At 37.7% G+C, this 22,981-nt stretch overlaps 2 protein-coding genes across 4 annotated transcripts in view; one reads left to right on the top strand and one right to left on the bottom strand.

Annotated features, from left to right (window-relative positions):
* Positions 1-12,501, top strand: part of LOC136773225 (uncharacterized) — a 32,865-nt gene extending 20,364 nt beyond the window's left edge. For both annotated transcript variants that reach the window (XM_066726717.1, XM_066726716.1), the window contains exon 4: positions 5,412-12,501. In XM_066726717.1, coding sequence (XP_066582814.1) covers positions 5,412-5,839 — 428 coding nt within the window. In that variant the 3' untranslated portion in view covers positions 5,840-12,501. The remainder of the gene's footprint in view (positions 1-5,411) is intronic.
* A 122-nt stretch (positions 12,502-12,623) lies between these two features.
* LOC136773228 (transmembrane reductase CYB561D2-like) lies at positions 12,624-22,218 on the bottom strand. 2 transcript variants are annotated; one of them, XM_066726722.1, is made up of 4 exons: positions 22,134-22,218; positions 21,724-21,795; positions 21,405-21,634; positions 12,624-21,189 (listed from the first exon to the last, which is right to left on the bottom strand). In XM_066726722.1, exons 3-4 carry the CDS (start codon positions 21,612-21,614, stop codon positions 20,689-20,691), a joined length of 711 nt encoding a protein of 236 aa, XP_066582819.1. In that variant the 5' UTR covers positions 21,615-21,634; positions 21,724-21,795; positions 22,134-22,218; the 3' UTR covers positions 12,624-20,688. The 2 variants fall into 2 exon arrangements, with proteins under 2 accessions (XP_066582819.1, XP_066582818.1); XM_066726721.1 differs by having other exon boundaries at positions 12,628-21,189; positions 21,405-21,795.
* Positions 22,219-22,981: the final 763 nt, after the last annotated feature.

A 22,981-nucleotide genomic window follows, 5' to 3' on the forward strand; every position in this document is an offset into this window, starting at 1 on the left:
TGGATCATAATATCGCTGAACATAAATCTGACGATGAAATAAAAGCGAGAATGAAACTGTGCGGAGAAAAAATATAGGAGCTAGGGGTACCGTGGGAGGAAAAAATGATGGCAGGTAGACGTGCAGGGTACGAAGGTCAAAGTGAATGTTAAAATTAAATGCTTTTCGGAAGGTGCCATAAAACATGGCAAATCTTCTTGGCAAGTGTCGAAGCGTGAGAGATGTGCGGTTAAGTTATGTCGAGGGGTTCTAAAGAGTTGGCCTATAGTCGTAACTGTAAAATATTCCTTTGTCCGATCGTTCCTGCACTGATAAAGGATGCTACCAACGCATTGGTTGTTTGCTATTGTAACACCCCAGCAATGTATTGAGGAAAGCAGCTTAAGAATTTATATACGCGTTTATATTTTTCTCATTCTCCTCTCCATGCACTGCACATACCCCAACTTATTCCCTCCCAGACGCATATCACAGGGAGTCGAGTGTGTGTGTGTGTGCGCGCGCGCGCGCGCTTCCCCTCCGTTCTTATAAATTTATTTACTCGGTTCTATATTACATACTTCTATCCAAATGTGTGTGAGCATTCGTGTGTTTTGTGTGCGCACATGGACGCGCTCTTCTCTGACACGACTGGAAATACTGGATTTTATTTAGCATGCTTGCTACTCGATCGATAAGTCACGCAAATGCTTTTCACTGAAAAACTTGGTCGTGTTAAGGAGAAAAGCCGGCTATATCTCATAGAGATTTTTTTTTAATGCGATTCCACAGCTGCAATAATTCCCGGGACGATGGCTTCAAAGGTAAATGAAAATATCTATGCGGGTAGTTCGACAACGTGCTTCTCTGATTCATAGTCGATATTTTTGCGTCGATATTACATTCGCGTCATGCAAAGAAATAAATTCCGTCTGTTGTGTCGGAGCTCGAGAAATCCCTCTTTGTTCGTTGGATTAATTAAAAATTGGAATTATTAACCATTAGCGTGGAAAGCAGGGAGGTGCGAAGCGTCGGAACGGCCAAAAGCGATAATAAAGTTGAGCTTTATGCGGTAATTCTCGTGACGTCTTCTGTGAAATGAGAATATGAGGTGTGGTGATATAATATCACACTAGCAGTCAGTGGAGCGTTCATTAAAATATTACCCTTCCCTTTAACGTATTCAACGTATTTTAAAGTTCAACACATTCTCAGTCTGCCGGTCTTGCCTATGCGTTGGGCCGTGTGGTCGATATATTAAAAACCTATAACTTCCAACTTCTTTTCAATAAGTTTAACAAGATTTTTTCCATAGCTCCTAAATACGAAGAGGGAAAGGAAACTTTTTATTTAGAAATCTATATGACGAGAATATAATGTGCATTTTCATAAAAATTATTCTTTTTCTATGACGAAACATAGGCATAGGAATAACTCGATACAGCCTATATATTTATAGTCGAAGAAAAGACGGGTGCAGCGCGACGCGTTCCGTCGCGTTGAAAGGGAAAATTTAGTAGCTGATGAAAAAATTGATAGCGCACTATATTAATGTGGTTTAAGAAAATAGGCGATCCGTGTGAATATAGCATCATAAATTTACACGACTAAAAACAAGTGATTGCGGAAAGAAAATTGTTCGAAATAATACTATATTAGCATAATCTGATATAAGCACTGAGATTATATATATAAATGTGTTTATTAGAACATTATTTATTCCGGGAGTGGAGAATGGTATCTCAAATATATGTATATAGCATAATAATGACTCGTATAATTTATGGCTCGTAGTTTTTTAACTATACGCCCCTCGTTTCATGCCTTTCAAGATTTTCCAGGCTGAAGCATCAATCTTGAGATACCAAGGATTGGATGCTGCTGCGGCGACGACGGTATAAAATGGTGAAAATTTCTTACCCGGAGGCAACAAGAGCCAAGAGCCGCCATTGGCCGCAACAAATTTCATTTACAATCAAGTACGGAAGGCGGCTCTTTGAGAGAAGGAATAAATTTTCACGTTCTTGACCCTACCCGACCGCGAAAGAAAATTTCATTAAAGCGTCAATATCAATCGGCGAAAAGCTACGCTCTCGACTTCTATAAAGCTTAATAATCGACCGGCTTTAATTTAATATTGATTACTTAATAAATAAAAGAAAATTGCCTTTTTTTTCACCAATTTCTTCATCCCAGAGATAATAAAGAAAATGTATAGGCTGCAGAGAAGAGGGGTATAACGGGGTGAAAATTTCATGAGAAAAAATGGCAATGAGAAATGGTGCTGTATTAAACAGATCCGGTAAATATTGCGAGTTCATATATTTCTCAGATTGCATTTTGAAATGGATGGAGGGTTTGGATGGGAAGAAAGTACTTTTTAGAAGAGGGATGAAGTAGAGGGTTAGCTGGCGTTAATAGTGCGATTCTCTGTCGGATGGCAGAGAGTAGTGACGAAAAAGCTTTCACAGTTAATATAATGTTATAACTAGTTGCTCAACTTGCATAATAGATCACTATTACCATAATAGTGTACAGGATAATCGGCCAACTATCTCGGTTAACAATAAAGGGTTAAGTAGAAGAGATTGAAATTCTTTCGAAAATTTGACCAATTATCAAATTACGTTTTTATCCTTGTTGGAAAAGATCCTTTGGCAATCTCACATATATTATTGAAGCAGTGAACTCTAATTGAAATAAGCAAGACTCGGGACATAGATTTTGCTAGCAGGGCAATTAATTAATGGATTTACTGGAATTTATTCGAGGTCGTTTATCAGGTTTGGCCGGTCTTAATAATTAAGATAGAGAGTTAATGTTTCGGGTAAGGAAGACACATAGGCGGAAACAAAGAAGAATGGCAAATAGAAGAGTAAGAATGCAAGTAGAGAGGGACACGAAGCTCGAGAGTTTGACCTGAAACTCCGACGAAGGACTTTTATCCGAGTCACTCTAATTAGTTTCAAGCTAATAGTCGACCGACGTTACTCACAGCTTCATTCGCATTAATATGTATAATTTCTATGAAAAACTACCATAGTTTGCCAATGTTCGTGAATTAGGGCCTTTTTTAATATTTACCTCGCCGTGAAAACTGGTCCATAACTAAATAATTCTTCATTAAGCGTACACTGCTGTTGGTTTTGTACGTTCGGGAAGGAAAAAAATCGGGTAAAACAAAACAAACGAAAATTGGAGCATCGCAAAAAATCAGGCGTGGTAGAAAAGCTCAATGGTAAAACCATGTAATTTATCGTAATTAAAAGCGATAAAAACTAAAAAATGTTTAATAGGTAGTATTATATCGCCATTGGTGGAGGAAATTACAGAGAACTTCTTGTCGACCAATGATTAAAACGCTCCTCGTATCGCCAGTTTCTTCGTAATTGACTTTAGTCGTGAAACTTTATACAGAAATCGATAACAAACCGGTGAGAGGCTGAAAATTCCCGAAATAAAAGAGTCGAGTCGTACAGGAAGAGAGAGAGAGAGAGAGAGAGAGTTACCTGGGTCCTTTTAAGATTGTACCCTTACTCCAACTCCTTATATAGATCCCAACGCTTATTTTCCTTAATTTTCCTAGAATTCCTTTTCGGAGCGTCCTACAGCGATGTGTTTCCTTCCTTATTCGCCTAGCGACTCAATCCAGGTGGAGAAAATGCGAGCTGTCGGAGATAGCCAAGGCGATGCAACTCGATAATAGAGTGGCGTGATAAAGGGTAAAAAGGCAGAAAAGGGAGTATAAGGAGATTTCGCGGTATAAAAGATAGGAAGATACGAAACAACAAAGAGAGAAATAATAGGATAAGTTTATAGTTTCTTATCCAGAACGGTTTTTAGTTCAGTCGTGTGAAGAAAATTCTCTTGACAAAAAAGGAATTAAATTTCTTCTTGCCAAACGCGTCCGATAAAAGGCGAGGCATGCAGGTGCGGGGCGTTGTATCGCGTTCGTTTCTCGCCTATATATATATATATATATATAATCCATTGGTATATAACCACTAGAGTCGAGCCTCCGCTCAAAAGCGTCCCCTTTAAAAAAATCGTTTCGACGACAATTAAAGTGGCATTTTTGCAGTGCAAACGATACATCCTTGCCTTTTAGGATCATTAATTTTTCCATTTCACATTTCACACATGTGAACGCAGCAAAATGAATAATGACAAAGACCCTGACGAGAATCTGTGAAAAGTTTTAAGCGAGTGTAACGCAAAAGGATTATGGCTTACGGAGGGATATGATAAAACAGGTTTGGTGGTCGAAAAAGTGGAGGGGGGTAGAGTCGAAATGCGGGGTTGAAATGTGGAACGACGAGAGAAAAGTCGGTGGCGAGATACGAGAGAAGTGCGCGTTTTGTCTGCCTTCTTGGCGTGCCTTTCACTCTTTCTCCGATGTTAACCCTCACCCCCCCCCCCCCCTCCAGCTTCGCATCCTTTCCTACCGAATACCAAAAAGCCCGTGCCTCGTAAACAATAGCGACCGGCTAGTAAGCCGCTCACGTTTCACGCGTCACGCTCGGCCATTTGCAGATGCTCGCTGCTAGATACCCGACGAAGAACTTTGCGAGAGCTCGTAGCTCGCATCCTGCCGCGTCACGGCTGATCTCATGATCCCCCTGATCCCGTAATGCTCTCACGAGTACGCGTCCTCAGGCGCGAAACATTAGTACAGCTATATACTATATAGCAATCCTCCCCTCGCTCACTTTCCATCTCCAATTTTTAATTCTTTAAATTAAATGAATTTCATCCCTGCTCCCCCTCCTCCAACTTCTCCCACCATATCCATATTTCTTCCTCCTCGTCACTATATAACAGTCTCACCATGATAGCAACTTTAAATACTCTTTAATATTGCACGGAAATCTCGGGGTTTTGCCATAAAGTGTAAATGAACCCTTTCACGTATATATATATAGAAGAGAACTCTATTCCTGATTTATCTCGATAGTGGGTAAAAATATCGGTAAAAGTTACTCTAAGAAAAACGCATAGGTATTTTTATTCTTTCGAACGCATACAGTAGAGAAGTGATCCAAATCAAGTGTCTAAAGCGCTCCTCTCAATCAAATGCAATATCAACAAACGCACAAAGAAATATTATAATTCTACAATCCTCAAAACTCTCCTTGTGTTTCTAACGGTTAACTTTGAGAAACTCGCATTATACACACAGTTCATCCAAGATTATACATTCTACTGTTTTCTTTGGCTAATGGTGGCACTGTTTAAATATACTATACATATTTTATTAATATAAGCACTAATCTCTCTTTGAGCTTCCTTGGAAGGTACTTTGGAGTAGCCAGCATACGTAATGTCGTAATATAGGAGAAACTTTAAAGCTTGTAGTGTGAGATGATATATTAGTGGATGAGCCACAAACTTAATGTTTACTCTAACAATATTTTTTGTTTTGCTTTTTGCAGACGCGAAGACGGAGATTTCGGGTCCGCAGGAGAAATTCGTGAGACCAGGGAGCACACTGGAGCTGCACTGCTTGGTGAAAAAGTCGACGGAGACCCCGTCGTATTTATTTTGGTACCACAATCTGAGAATGATCAACTACGATTTGGATCAGGGGGTGAACGTCAGTACGGATTTGTCGAGCAGGCAAAGCTGGCTGGAGGTACAGAGGGCGTCGGACAGGCACTCGGGGAATTACACCTGCGAGGCAAGCAACGCTCAGCCGGCAAGGGTGTTGGTGCACATCTTCAACGGGGATAACCCGGCAGCGATGCAACACAGCTTGGCCTCCTCGGCGCCCTCCGCTGCCTGTTGGGCTCTTCTCGCACTTTACGTTGCCCTCGAACTTGCTCCGTCAGCCCCCGCGACCCCCGCGGCTATCGTAGATTGACCTGGTATCATCGCAGTATGCCAGATAAGCCTGCCAACTAACTAAATTAAATAAACGCTAACAACTACTCCAACTGGAACGTCAACCTCGCACAACTCGACTCAAAGTGCTCGAGGAAGCTCCTCGATCGTTGTCAAATATTTGCCGTCGTGCTCAAACCCTTAATTCTATATATATGTATACTGTATAGTATATATACATGGTCCACTGATTGAACCGATTTCGATTGCAATTAGCCGAGCAAACTTGTTCATTTATCGAACGTGTCAGGAATATACCTAAAATATCGTCTGTTCGAAATAACCGACCGAATTATCAGGGCTGTGTACACACATTATACGTCATATTTTGGCAGTTGGATATTTTCAGTTTGCTATTTAATATTTTCTGAGCTACATATATAGTATAACGTTCCTTCGATACATCTCACACGGGACGGTTTCGTCGGGTAAATATAGTCAGCGGCGCGTTTCTTCGATTGAAATACTTAGAAAGATTTTATTTGGAAAACTCTGTACCACTTTTGCAAGATATATAAACCGCATTAACAAAGCCGAGTTTCCGGATGGTCCTCTATCGATAACAAATTTAGGACAAAATCTACATATTAATCAATTGAAGTTATTCTGGCAATCCACGGCGAACAGCAAAATTTAATAAACGAAGCCAAAGGTAGACCGCGGTTAAAGTAAAGCAATTCAACTTCTAAGCCGAGCACGAGATTTCTCAGTAGAAGCCACGACCAAGTAATTATATATAGACGAGTTTTCATTTATGAAAATTTAGTAAGAAACTTCGGTCCCAAGGATTTGAAGGAAAACTTCTCCCGCAAAGACATTTGAGCGAGCATGTATTTTTGTGAAATATATATTTCAAGTTTTTCTCCTTTTCCGCTTCATTTCACAGAGATCCGGGTCCCGGGATGGTAAATTATTGACGGGGACTAATGAAATGGAATAATGTTTTCCCTACAGTGCTTCCGTTATTGCATAAAATAAGAGTGAAAATTTGTTGCCAAGTTTAACACGTTTGAGCCTATTGGTGATGTTGGCATCTCGCGGGGAATCAATGCTGACGATTCTCCGACGACGACGGCGCAAAACCACCTCCTCGACGTGCTTTTAACGTCTTCTCGCGGCTTTTCTCTTTGTTTCCTACGCGAAACAACGCGCGCTTTGCCCCCAGGAATTCGATTCGACGAGCCACGAAAATTGCATGAGACGCATAACGCGCTCTCTTCTGGAAAAATTGCAATTCGTCGATTTACCTGAGGGCTTTACACCTACCATTTATCGTCAATGCTTTTTCGGAATAAGTAATATTCGCTCGAGAAAAACATTGGAAATTAGTAGATTTTTGCTTTTAATTACCGCTGCGGAAGTAACGATAATTCCTGTGGATTTTTTTTAACGAGCTATTCTTCTCCGGATGCAGAGTACGTTTGGAAAATTGCGAGGAAAGGTCAGGGGTAATTGGGATTGGCGCATATTCAGCGTGCTAATTTTCGAATTGCTACTCCATTTAGGGGTTGCAGCTGTATATAGCTATACACGCCAGAGCTACCCGTCGTCGCATACACGCGTCTCCGGAGAACCGAAATCATGTCATCCCGCAGTCAAAGCACGTGGCCCCAACAGTATTGTGCGAGACTCTTAATTCTGATTGGCCGCTTACTAATCCCACCCCTGCGTTTGCGCTACACCTTCGTTAAATAACCCCAAAACGCTTATAAAATTATTTACTTCGAGAATCAACAGAAAATGATCATTTTAATCACGATATTAGAGTATATAGTATTTAAATTTTACAGAAAGACCACGATTTTATTATATTCGTATCTTCGAAGGATAATATAATTCATAATATAATGAAAGTAATACATTAAAACTGAGTGCGCTCAACAATAGAGTCGTTCTTTGATCTCACTCGTCGAAATATCTTAGTGACACGTACTTTGGTAATTCAATAAATGTGTGTCAACTTTAACCTACAGATAATTTTAATTCCGGAATATTAAAGTAACAATAATCCCCTGATGCTTTTCCTCCTTCTCTTTCTTACGGAGAATACCGTGATCCGGCCACGAAAACAATATTAATTTTCTTGAAAGTTTCCAGATGAAAAAATTTCCTCTCCTCCCATATAGTTAATATGAAAAATTTGTTGAGAATTCCTTCCGGGTTTTTCTGAAATTTATTGTATCCGTGCTACATTGTCAAGTTTCATGCGTTAAAGAAAAGCAAGTATGGGAGAGAAATTTTTCTGGGAAAAACATTTAGAGTCCTTCGGGTGGTAGGTATATAGCATCTAGTTTGTATCCGAATTTATTAGCCAGATAATTCTCCGTAGTGACGCATATACCGGGGAGACACACCTGAACACGTTGGTCAGGGAATTTTAGCTTCTCGATAAAGCACCTAACACAATTAAGGGCTTGTCTCATGTATGGGTCAGCAGCTGATATTAATTAGGAGGGGAGAGGGATATCGCGATTATGCTAGGATAACTTTGGCCATTTATTGGCCAGCTATTGGCCAATCGCAGTTATCCAAGCGTAAGTTATAAGCGTTACGCGTATCACTGGTATTTTTGCATTAGGCTCGTAGTTAACTGGCCGAGGCAGGAACCTACGCGTAATTGTACACAAGATAAATTTTATCTGCCAGTGAACAGTCCAATGTTTGCGAGGCGAGCTTTTGAATTACATACGTAATTAATGATCATAACAATAACGTTTTTGGTCCCCGTTACGGCAACAAGTGTGACTTTGTGTGAGTGAAGCCCTCTTTCCCAAGCGTCGTTCACCGATAACATTGACTCTCCTATGATGTAGGGCGAGAGAGTTGGTATCGTTTTATTTAAATTATGAATTGCCAGCGCGTTATTCGTTAAAGCATTTGCGCGAGATCTACTATTCGATCCGGTCCATAAAGAGACAATCTGCATATATATTTACGCATTCGGTATGCTATTCATCATCGGAAGATGCAAAAATTTTTGCGCAATCGACCGACGAGCAGCGGTTATATTTTATCAGCGTTGCTAACGCTACTGTCGCCCTATATATGTATATATAGTATACTATGTACCGTCGATCGAATAATTAATTACCCATGGTCCATTGTAATGCTCTTACATATTTTTATTTGACCTGTAGTGTAGTACCTGCCTTCATTAATTCGACGCAGAGAGTAGGTACCCTATATACATATAATGATATTTTCACACCCTCCCATTTCCAGTTTTCAAATTTTCCACACTGTCGCACCTGTCCGAACTTGTGAAAGGTATACTTTTGAAGGCTCTTCCGGGATGAAATGAAGCAGATGCATGAAATAGTCTAATCTGAAAAAAGTCACGGACTTTAGTGGCGAGTTTCCGAAATGGTTAGAAGCGTACGAAGTTAATGAGAGTAGGATATGGAAACAAAAGAAAGTATGTGTGTGTGTGTGTGTGTGTGTGTGTGAGAGAGAGAGAGAGAGAGAAATTTTGGACGAAAATGTGAAAGCAAGGTTGATTCCACAGATACGAATAGAGGCGGTGGATAATATGATGTGAACGAGATGTTCAGCCAGCAGTCGCCGGTTTTCGTCGCACTCCGGATAATTGTACCGCGCGGCATGGTTAACATTATCGTAGTCATGATAATGATTTGACCGCGCTAATGACGTTGTTTCGGGTTAGGAAATGGCGAGTGCCTCGCGTACTCGGAATGATTGCTGAACCCGGCGTGATGTTAGTTACACTGAGAAGCTCAAGTTTGATTTTAATTACTAAATTGACCTAATTAACGTCTCTTCTGGCATAACCTCTTGTCCAATATTAATCAGTAAATTATTATTAAATCATTGAAATTGAAAAATGTATAACTGATTAAGCAACAAGTGCATTGACTCGATGAGCCAAGGGTCGAGAAGGTAATAAAAAATGTTTTTAATTAACGGATTTAACCCATATTATCGATAATGATTAATTTCACACAGCCTGTATATAGAATTGTAATCATCACATTTTATTCGCGGACTAATTGGTATGTACCAATATATTTATGAACGATTTAATCACCTAATATTAACTTTTCATTATTATTGGGATATCATTACCAATTTTGATTTCGTACTATGTATTTATAATCAATGATACATCGGAAACAGTGTACGCTATATTCAACGGAAAATAAGGTATTATTTTTGGCGCGTACCGTTTGGCGTAAATATTTATGGTTCATTAGCAACGTGTTTGTTGCGGGAGTTAGCTTAAAATATTTGAGAGCGGGAAAAGGGGGAGCGGCTAATATAGTGCTCCAAGATGGATGGTTCTAATTTATCTAGAGTGACTGTTACCAGCTGTGCAGCTCACAGGTGTCCCCTCGAGTTTCGACTGGTTTGCGATGCAAGACGACGCGGTCCCTTTGGTATCTGCTAGAAGCTTTCATATATAGAAGATCCATCGAGACGAAATTAGCGCTCTTGGCATTCTCCGTCCCCTATGACCCCCTCACGATTCGTAAATCGTTGCCAATGCTAGCCACGAAAATCAAGAAGAACCACTTGCCTCCAGCAGGCTTAAAATTTACCACGAAACCCGAGGAAATTGTACTCAAACTATTTTGAACACGCCCGAACAACAAACTAATCAGGATGATATTTGGCTTGCTGTCAAGAACAATCAGTCTTTCGTCCAACTAATCGAAATGTCGCATTGTTGCAATTGCACGTGGAATAAATGAAAATGATCAGTAAATATTCGAGACTGAACATGTAAAATATCGTACGATTAATTTATCTTTTATTAATATAAACATTACCATTGGAATTTCATCAAATTCTTGTTAATTAAATGAATGTTTGTTTAATTTCGATTAGCACTGATATTTGAACGCGCGCATGTAGAGAATAGAAGTGGATACCTTTGCGGGTGGTAGGTTTATTTTGCCTTCCGGATACCCAGTATTATGTAGCCCGGAGAATCCAGCGGACTTCCCGTTTTACTGGGAGAATCACAAATGATAATCACGAGTATTTCAACGTTAATGGCCGCCCATTTTGGATTATGCGTACTACTTTGGAGGGATGAAGGTATACCAAGTGACGTTTGTTGAGCAAAACCAACGTCAAAATATAATAGGATTAGTAAAAATACATTCAATGTTGTCGTTTGCTTATTTGTTTAGCCGGTGCACTGAAATTCATAAAATTTAAAGAAATATTTTAATTAGTATCCATAGAGATTCGGATGATTATTTATTAAAAAGTCAAGAGAAACGCTTTGATATTGCTTTGGCCTAAGCGCAAGTGAATTGTTGTTTTTCAAACTTGGCAGATTTCGAATATGTTTGATTGAAACTCAGCGTATATAACATAAAAGCTGCCTGTCAGGTCTAATATTAACTTTAATGTATTCGCATTAATATTTCGACAAGTGGAAGCTAATTTAAGGGGACTTCAAACGAGCATCTCCGTTATGGTCTCTATGGATGATTTTCCGTCACTCTACCGCGATATTCATTTTCACAGCTCTTTCCTCCTTCTTTTTCTCCCTTGCATTCAAATTATTCACCAACTCTTTTATTAATTGTCATAAAATTTTACCAGAATTTATTTAATTAATAATAGCCTGTAATATGCTGGAACGTGAAAATTGCAATGTGAAATTAAGATACGTAAATGTGGTTCATAGGTCGAAAAGAAATAAATTTTTCAGAGATAAGTTTGTTTTCCTGGTAAATCGGAGAGTCTTTAACGCTTATTCGTTCAAAACTTTCTCTTTGCAACGTCAGTAATCAAGGCACAACACCTCGCTCGTTTAAAATTTCTGCTCTGTCCTCAACGATCAATTCGCTCTAAGCGGTGGCGTAATTAAAACTTACTTAATGTGTTTTACGGAGAATTCTAATTAATTCATATATAAACATTTATAGTTACACCGCAATTTTTAGATGCCGACTCGCTTTTATTTAGAGAACAAAAGTTAGTCGTAATTAATGCTCAGATATTTCGAATATTCAAATTTATGGATCCTCTAGCGTAGAAATATTTATACATGTTTGAAACATTAGCTTATATCAATTGCTCTCGCTTATTACTTTTAATCTAATAATTATATAAGTAGCGTTTACTTCAAATCACAAACTCGATAATTAATTGATTAATTCCTAACCTGCTTAAACTAAACCGAAGAAATCGAATAACACTGGCCGATTCTGCTAATAGAGGAGTATTGTTTTTTTTTTAATTACCAAGTTAGCCCAAAAACGATATACGAACTGACCGGATTATATTATACGTGAACCTTCCACAGATGGTGTGTCTCACCACGATTCTATACTTTTCCCCCCATTCTGCCCCTCGCTGTCTCTCACAGACACATAAACCCATTCTACTCCAACATCACAATCGACTCGCTTGCGATTCGTCATTTTCCAGTAGAAATTCATACGACCGCCAAATCTGCCTGGTCTACACGATTCCCATTGTTCCGCTGATAGAATCAATTTTCATGAAAATCAATAATGCATGAGTTTTTCTGCCCGAGCTAGAAAATGGAAGGTTTATTTTTACAGCGTGTTAAACCCAAGAATTCCAAATTGAGAATTCGATTTTTCAATTGAATTATGTCTATACTAAAAATCAAAGTTAACCCCGGAGCTAATGTTGCAGGATCTCCTATAGCGATAAAAATTTGTTTAAGTGATTATAGACGGATAATTAATTGAACTTAAAATACGCAAATATATCCAGATTAATTAACGATTAAAATTATTACAATCATTATTTGCCATTACGTCACTTTTCGATAAATCTGTTATATATCTTTACTCATTCAATCGCTCGCGTTAATGATTACACAATTAATTTAAAACATTTTACCGAGATCGAATATATAATGCTAATTTAATAGAATAGCTTATTGTGCAATTACTAAGCCTATAAATGAAAGTTACCCAATAACATTAATATAAAACTATATATTGAGTCATTGTCTCTATCGTTGAATTTTCCTTTTTTAACAATACTATATCAGATTAAAGGTATTTTACGAGCATCTCGTGAAACTGAACTGTTGGCTTCCTTAGAGAAAATCCGTGCTAATTTGTAGCAGGCTTAGCGCATCTTAATCCCGAGGCTCATTAAATCGTGGTCGAATCGATCGAGTTTTGATACTGATCCGTAACTGCCTGGGTCACCGGAAGTCGTCAGTGCGTGGTCATTGCGGAAACATTTTGGGAAATTGAATACTCCAGAGAAGACAAGGCGAATCTAACTAACACTGGTACACGGAGGAAATGCGCTGTAAGCTGTTCAAGTCCAACTTTGGTAACTGCTATCGAAACTAAAACCATTACCGTATGTCGAATAAAATTGTTAGACTTTGAGGATAGTTTGATCGTTTGGTAAAAACAAAGGTCAGATACCTAAAAACACTTACACACACACACACATATATATATATATATGTATAGTGATACACAGCTTCTAATGGAGCAAATTGACGTCCGTGCACATGCAGCCCTTACCGCGGCGAAGTCGTCGAATAACTTGTGTAACCTCGGATTATTAAACTGGGGAAATCGACTCCTTGTTCAGGATTAAATTACGGTACGTGGACACTGAGATCCCTGTTCAACGAATGGACTCAATATCTCCCCTGCGAAACTAGCAAAATCTACCAGGCCATACGTCCTCGTCTGGAACCGGAGCTTCGGATCTACCTGGGAATTCCGTAGAGATACGTAGCTCACTCGACAACGGCCATAAATACATTTACGTCACCGCTAAGTACGCGGAAGTGCACGTATAACGCAACTGCCGGCTGAAATACACAACTATGGATATTAAGAGTTGTTTGCATCTCTCTGCCATGCTTATTTTACTTAAAGGTGTAGGTATGCCGACTGTTTGACAGCGAATTACTGTTACAGTCTTGCTCAACCTATTTACATTGAAACTATTTATCGTGTCCTCGACTCCACACCAAATATTGAAGCGTTTTGAATTATTCACCGGAACATTAAATAGTTAACCCCGTTCAATGGAATGAAAATGCAAATTTTCCGAATGTATAAATAAGCTAGGCGATGCAAGGACCGTGAGTCTCTACGGATAAAGAGAGAGAATTTTTCGCCGCTTGCCCGATAGCTTCATCAGCTCTCTCTCTCTCTCTCTCTCTCTCTCTCTCTCTCTCTCTCTCTCTCTCGACGTGAAATCGAAGGGAGGTAATAGGCGATAACGTAAATACCATGTTTGTTCTGATACGATCGTGCAAGCGAGTTTCTGTTTTGAGAGTAAACAATGTTAATAAGTATAGCACGATCAGCACCCTCGAACAAATATCGTGCGTATCATGGTGACCGTGTTCCTTCCGTACGTGCGGCAGGTGTTCCGGGCTATAGGACGTACATACGCTCAATAGCTGATCATAGCGAATGTACCTGCAGAAACCATGTACATAGATCGAGCCTCGCAATGCTCTATATTTGGAGAATTTCTTCCTAAAACGTTCCTTTCTCATTCTACCGATGTAACCCTCGCTCAACGTAATCGATAAATTAGGACTGTGGCGCTAACAAAGTTTAAACCGAGTTTCGCTGTTTTTCCTCAGCTTCTGTCATGCTTCCCCGCTTCTCCCGTTTACCTCTATCCTATCCAATCCTCGAAATACCCTCCAACTTTACCGTTGCTTCTTGATTACCAGCTGGAAAATTCCTTCGTCGAATCAAGAATCCGGATTAAGCCGCGAATATCAAACCGTTCTGTGTTTGACCTTGTTACGTGATTAGCCATCGAACGTGTCCAAATTTTTAGTCGCTCGGACAACCTTCTTCCCTCTTTATTATTATCTGTATAATTTCATCTTTTCCAATGGTAAAAACTGCAGTACACATATATATAGGTATATTGCTATTACATTGTGTGTGATTCACACGCGTTGAGTGTTATTTTGAAATATTAACCGAATCTCTCTGTGGATTTTATAGGAATACCGTGATTATCAATTATCTACCGATTGATGATTATTAATTATTTCCGATTCGATTAATTCAGTACGTCAATTATTTTTCATTGGCTGAAAATTATTCAGCCAGCAACGTATTATCGACTTTGGTGAGCTGCTCAATTAAAGCATTTCAAAATTTGATTCGACTCTCCGTATCCCTACATCATCTCCGTCGAATTTGTGATTCATGAGAAATGGAAGAAAAACGGGTATAGGTGGAGGCAGATCGTAATGAAAAGTTTCGCCGCAGGTAGCTAGAATACATACGGAAGAATGGAATTGGCGTTGCCACTTTAAAAACCTACATATATGCGAATCGATTTACCATTTGATTTACACTGGAAGAAACTTAACAGTCGTGTAAGCCAGATCTTAAACGATATTCAGTGGACAAAGTTTCGCTTTACGTAAAAATGTGCATCCGATCGACGCGATGGAAAGTTTCATGAACAGTCTTACTTCTGACGACTCCTGACTGAACGGCTCACACAAATCCAAAAGAATCTTGATTCTCGTATTTACCCCCACCTTGTCCCGTTTCTTTAGCTACTTCAATTTTCTTCAACCTCTTTCCATACTTGCTTTATTTATTTCTCTCTAACTCTCTCTCTCTCTCTCTCTTTCTGCCTTTTCACAATTTTTATCCCTACACACACCCCTTCCCATATATCCACTCCTCTTTCTCTCTTTCTTGAGCCACCACCCCCTCTTACCTTCCTCCTCCATCTTCTCTTCATCCCAACTTACGTCAACGAATTTCAGATTTCAGCATTCGTTCGTCGTAAGAAGTTTCAGACTCCGATTTACATCTGCTTTCAACCTTTCCGAGCGAAAATCGTGTTTTACGAATGACAAAACAAATTATTGGCATTTGTCCCGCGAAATAAATTGTACACTTGACGCATATCAGATGAAAGTTCCAATCAAACGAGAATCGATTTTTAATAAACGACGAATCCGATTTAATCTGTGTGAATGCAAACGAAGCAAAGGCTGCTGCAATTCATTAAAACGCATATTGTTTAATTAGGACCAAATTAAATTATTATGAAACCGAACATACCTGGAATGCAATAATTATTATGCCATCTATCTCCAAGGGATCGTTTTAATGCGAATAAAATAAAACTGTATCAAAACGAAATCAATCAAGGGAATTTAAATTTTGGTTTCGCTTGAGATTTATTTTGCCATTACTAAATGGCCACTGAAATGATTTGACAGGTGAGATCAACCACTGCGTTAAATCATATAACAAATATTAAATATCAAATGAAGTGGTAAATTAGGAATGATGATATATTCATTTTGATAGGTATAACAAAAATCTTTTTATGATCAATAGTAATACGGATACAACTTGCCCATAGCAAATATGTATTTATCGTTACGTTTCATTTAGTGGTATTTTAAACTGTGATGATTAGTCAACAACAAGGAGAGACTTTTTTTTAGGTTTGTGTCAGGAATGGCTAACCAGAGAAGCTCGTGCAACTCGGTCGTTCATGCATTCATTGATCATGCAACGAGAACTATACGAGACTGCATTTGAGCATACCTAGCGTGATGGGCGATGTTTCGACGTTCGTTTCATTCAGTTACATTTTTAATAAACGCACAGTGTTTTGATATTTCCTGTTACACACACACACACACACACACACACACACACACACACTAGCGTAAATACCGTTATCTCTTCTAATTGAATTAGTGTTTCTCCTCAAGTGTCTCGGTCGGCATGCAATGTTAATTCATCTAACAAAGGAACCATCAAAATTAAGCTAATGTTTGTCAATTAATAGCAACAACAATTACTAACAATAAGTCGAACCAAGGAACCCTCGCACACCCTTGTTTTGTAATTTCATCCATTATACGGAGAAAATAGCATGAGCTTTAACTACAGGCATTATGGAGTTACATCATTACTCGTTTGCCCTTGGTTATTACATTTATTCAACGGTGTTTAACGAAGTATTTATCGAGTTTATAAAGTCTAACTTTCTCGGTTCTTGATTTGATTAAGTAAAAGTTATCGGTATAATAGGATTCAAATTGCAGATCACCTGAAATTCTCTGCGAGGCTTATAATCCAGACTACTTTTGAAATTATGAATGAAATAACTCGCTGACATTAATCTCCTATTTATTCGCAAGTTCAATATTCAAAAGTTCTTACATCAATAAATTATCAACATGTTTACCATCGATCAGTTATTCGACAGAAATTTTTAAACCTATCAGATTTATGTGCTTTCGAAACTTCGACGAATCGGATTGGAGCAATTTATTATAGCATTTCAATAATTATTTTTACCATTCGAGTAATATGCGTTCCTCGATTGGCAGAAGCCACAGTAATAATTGAGCTCACGAGTCATATAATTTTAAATATTGTTCCAACTATTGCAGAGCAAACGGCTTGTCGGGCTGCGTAATGCGATGATACAAATGAGAATTTTCATCTACGTAGATAATTTTCGTGCAGTCGATCACTGCCAGGCAAATGGCATTAGCATTGTTCGCATTATTAATAGCAGCGATTGACTGCACGATTTTCGCAACCAAACGTAAGACTCACTATATTTCTACTGCACGTACTCTCCCGATCTCCCTTCTATCCCCGCCCCCCCCCCATCCCCCTTCCTCTCTTTAGCCTTTGTTCACTCATCGATCCCTGGAACGAATTTCCCGCCACCTCAATGAAAACAGGTTTTAATTCCTGCCAATTCAGAGAGTGAAGGGAAAGAGGGAATACTGCGAACCTGGATTTCGTTTTAAATCAACTCAATTCCGCCGCTTTGATTGACTTTTGTATACATATATTCCGTTTGGGTTTCGTGAAATCATTGAAATCAATTGGCAATATGATATAAGGAGAGTCTTGCGTGTGATGCGATTCGTGAATATTGCACATAATTATTAATCAATTTGTTTCTACATGGTTATACGGCTGTTTGTAAGTACGTTGTAAAATATTGTAATAAATCGTTGGTATCCGTTGATACCGCATCTAATTCTTAAGCGTTTTGTAACAAAATCACTACTTCAGTGTGTATATAATTGTTGGATGTATTATAATTTACGGTGAATAAAAATGTAAAGAATACATAAGTTATACATAATAGATAAACTATTAATAGTATGTATAAACGTGCTGTGAACTTAATGTATATCATAGTATGTGCCAAAGTGCTCGTAGAATGAGAGCATTCGTTAAATTCATAAAGCGCTCGTGACATTATTATATATACAATGAAGCAGCAAGAAAACATGCATATACAAATGCTGCATCACTCACTTGTAAGTGAATGTAATCATAGCGCGCGTCTGGAAGGCATCTCATAATTAAGGATAAACAGAGAAATCATTGTAAATGTGCTAGTACTTAAGAGAGATGGACTCGACGTGTATTCTTGCTCATTTATTAATTGTTACGTATACACAAACTTAAAAAATTGAGGATTACAAACTGTGATTTACTAGAGAGATTACAATTTTCCAATTATATAAGAGTCACAATTACAAAATATTATTTTTCTCTCGTCACATAATTACTCGTCGAGTGAAAGTGTGACATACTCGTAGTTTTAAGTCGACATACGCGTAAAGCGTATCGAAGGTTTTAGCGATAATTTCAGCAGAATTGCGTTTAATGCACTGAAACTTCTGATGATGCGTTTAATTACTTTGTCCAATCACGTGTGCATGATAACTGTATCCACTAAATGCCGCTTCGAAGCTCACCTCTCGTAGAAGCGAATTTCACGCTTCGAAAATTTGCTCAGTTCACCAATACCCAAATACACACACACGCACATGCGCGCGTACACACACGCATAAATGCACATTAATATTATTATTATGAAGGAAGAATGAATGAAGGATGAGAGAGAGACGCCGAAAAGCACCGTTCCGCACGATCTTTTACCGCACCAATTCAGTGAAGAAACCAAAAAAGTAAAGTATATATATATATATATATATATATATCTAATAATAAATATTAATCATATATAAGCATTCTAAGAGTGTAAGAATAATTGTAATTAGAATACAATACAATAATGATTGTTCATAATTTATCCTCCACTCAGTAAAAGACAAACAGACGCAAATAATAGATCAGACACGCTTTAACCTTATGACGGGCTTTATTATTTAGCATCTACTCTGGCAAAACATCTTTATTTCACTCTGCTCCTCTATAAAGTCAAGTAACCCTTTCTTCTTTTTCACTTTTCTTTGTCTATTTTTGCTCATTTATTTTTCTTCAAATTAATTCATCACTATATTAATAAGATAACTATAAATTGCAAAGTTTACCAAGTTAAAAGTTGAATTTAAATGAAATAACAGAAACAGGAGATTTTATTGGATAAATATTACTTCTACCGAAGCGCCTCTTGACGATCAAGAGAAAAGTAAAAAACGCAATCAGGAAAGTCTATAATAAGTAAAATTGTTGTTAAGGAAAGAGGAATAAGAGAGATAACAAAAGAAAGATAAAGAAAGGGAAAATGATGCCTAAGATTGCTTGGGGAGGTTTCAAGGAATACTCAGAGTATTATTAGATTGGCTAATTGATGGTAGAGTGGTTTGCAAGGAAATCGATTAGAAACCGCAATCAATTGAGCGAAATGCACCTTTGGGTTACATCATTTGCTAGTATATTGATTCTATATAGCCTTTATCAGAGGCTATATTCATGTGTTATATATTAATTACATCAGTATTCCCCAAACTTTTCCGAGACCAAAACAGATTTTAGAAAAAAAGAAAATATTACAGCGCAATTTTTAATTGGGAAATTTTTCAATTAGGAAATATGTAGTAATTTTTGTTATATCAATAAACTTTTTCTGAAAGTAGATTTTTCTGTTTGTTTTGTATATAGTCATATGGACCATTATTAAGCCAATGTTTAGAAAAAACTATTTTACTATATCAATAAGATAAAAGGATAATTCGATGAAATTGGCAATTTCCATTCGCAATAAAACGTATCAAGTACGTCTATAGAAAATATGGGCTAAATGATAAATCAGTCGCAGTCACTGTCAACCAAAGTCAAGTCCCATTTGGACCTTGGTCATTCAGCAGCGATCAATGGTATCACTATTAAAATCGTGTCTCGTCAGCCAGCGCGTTAATCATTTAATACGAATCGCGTTTTAAGGGGATTAATCCAAATAAGGATCTTAGCTAATAAAGCTGGGGCACTTGAGCCATCTAGCATTTATCCTGGAGATTATCGCGACACTCGACGAATCCTCCGAACAATCTCCGATCCTTCTCTTTTCCTTTTATTTACTTTAAGCAGTAAATGGAGTATCGATTACCGGAGCTAAACGCGATGCGTCGGCACAATCAAATCTCTGTATACGAATAGAAGACAACGTTTCTCGTTTTGTAAGAAACTTATGTTTATTAATAAAGAGTCCTGTACTCCTTTGCGAACGACCACTGGCCAGACTTATCCTATCTCAAAGCTCTCTCCTTCTAATTTTCCTTAAAACTCCACACGCGTTTTACACTCACATACCCAAGTGCCTTCCCTCTCTCATTCCAGAGAATCTATTACGAAATATTTCTTCGGCGAGGTGTCATTTTCTTAGCAATATACTATTTATGTATATATACGTATATATATATATATATATATATACATATATATGAATGAGATGATAGTAGCAAAGTTTCATTGATACTTGGAAGAAATTGGAGAATATACCATTCAGGTATATCCGACGTGGGGGATTATATCCGCAGATCTACCGGCATTTCCTTTTGATCAAATCAGACGAGGCATCGTTGCGATGATAGATTAAAGTGAAGGAGATGATTAGCTATCTGAAGAGTCTGCCGGCCTGTGCGTAAAGAGAACGCAATGGATTGGCGAGGACCAGCAAGGCCAATACGGATGTGCCGATGGTGCAGAAAACGTCGCTGTGCGGATGACCAGTCGTTTTGACCAGCCAATTTTTCTGATAGCCCAAACACTGGGCTGTTATCCCCAGGGCAAAGCAGGCGATGCCCAGAAAGTTGTGAAGGAATTTCACGACCACCGGTCGTATAGTCTTGCGCAGCTTCACAGCGAAAAATACTGGATATCCCAGAAGCATCAAAATTATCATAGAAATTATTGACACTAGTCCTACTATCCCGTGGTTCGATCGAAAGTGGGAAGATTTAGCCAGAAACATTATGACCACTCCTGCCACACTAAAAACCATCCCGAACACCTGCAGCACCCAGTGTAAATGCCTTCTGCTGCCCCGTGTTAAATATCTTGTCCATGCGTTCTCTCCAAATAGTGCCATTATCGCCTCGGCCATTAAACACACGTACTGAAAACAAGTTGTTTATTTCGTTAAAATTTCATCCGAAAGCTTTGCCCGGTATAAACCCTTATATAACTTTTACGTATTTCAGTAGATATTCGCCTTATTTCCATAATAATATACATTTGACGATTTTTAATTTGACTTTCCCCCATAATTATTTCTCCGCGTTGTATTGATACGCGTGGGGGAATGTTATTCAACAACACAAGCATACATACCCCGAGAGTGCAGAAAGTTACATGGAGATTCATTGTTGAACTATCCCTCGCTGAATGGAATAAAATGTAAATGGTTAACGTTACCACCAAAGCATGTCCAATAATATTACATACACTGGAGAATATTTGTTTAAATGAAAAACGATTCGCTAATTTTGTACTTTGAGTTTCCGGTACTAATACAATCGAACTGCCAGCTGAATTTTGCATTTTATCAGAGTCGGTCTCACCTGGAACGATCATTTTCAATGTGGCTTTCCCTTTTATAATTTTTAATTAATCAATCAATCAGATTTTCAAATATTCACTAATATTTTACCAGCAGAAATATTACAAACGGCCACAAGTCAAATAAAAGCTAACAATTCAATCAACTTTGCGGCGATAGTCCCTGTAAAAATATGAAAGTCATTATCTTGTTCAAAAAGTTGTATATAATTTGCATTGTATTGCATGTGCATATTAAAAACAGGTACAAAATTTATTCTAGTTATATATATATAGTCAATAAATGTTTTCAAACATTTATGATGCTTCTTTTCTGCAGTTGCACGACGTTATTCGTTAAAATGAAATTTACTTTAAAACGATAGTAATCGAATGTAATGGATTAATCTTTTGATTATTAAATTTTAACAATATTGAACAAATAAGAAAAATTTAAACAATTAAAATTATTTTTAATTTGATGTCTAATTAAAGAGTAGCTTATTAAATTTCGTCACTCACTCTAAGACTTATTTTCCAATTTTGTAAGATACAGAGCTGTATATCCTCCATACTAAGCTCCTTTTACACTAAATGCTAAACTCGTGTTCTCAAGTAGGTATAGTCGGCTTATATGGTACAAGGATGATATAAGAATATATATATATATATATATATATATATGTTTAACTTTTGGTCGTTGTAAAGCCAGATAATATGATTTCCCCCTCCTCTTTCATTTGCCCTTCCATTGCATTAATCAACAAATGGTATATTAACATCGTTTTGTGAATGCAGAGATTATTCTTGAAGAATTGCGTAAAGTCATTGACACGACAGAATAGCTAGAGACAAGGGATTCATTTTCTTTATAAGATCAAAGTTCAGATATTTTATAAAGGTATATCGTTCAATTCGTTGTAAATATAAATAAGCATTCTCCAGTCGTTCCAAACATGAATGGAAAATTTTTAAAATTCGGTAAAATATTCTCTTGAGTTTCAATGCAGACACACTTGAATCGCTAATAGATGACTGGTGATTTTTGAATACTGATTATACCAAGTTTTTATTCACAAACAGGAAATTTGTAGCAACGATACGATTGAATAAGGGAAATAAAAATTACAATGAAAAAAAAATTGAGATAAAACATGTGCCTACCTGCACGTAGAGATAGTGTTTTTGATATTTATCAATTACATATCCCTATCGTAATCTTAACATTTAATAATACAATTTTTATCTTATCCATGATTATTCTATATTCATGCATGTATATACATATATGTAAAGGTAGCACTCTTCTTTGAATATTCAAATCTTTCTCAGCGAGGCGCCGCTGCAATTCTTTCTCTTTTGTATTGAAT

Source organism: Prorops nasuta, unplaced genomic scaffold (assembly GCF_024137725.1).
Source record: "Prorops nasuta isolate Cenicafe-Biocafe unplaced genomic scaffold, Cenicafe_Pnas_1.2 PNAS00005, whole genome shotgun sequence".
NCBI lineage: Eukaryota > Metazoa > Arthropoda > Insecta > Hymenoptera > Bethylidae > Prorops > Prorops nasuta.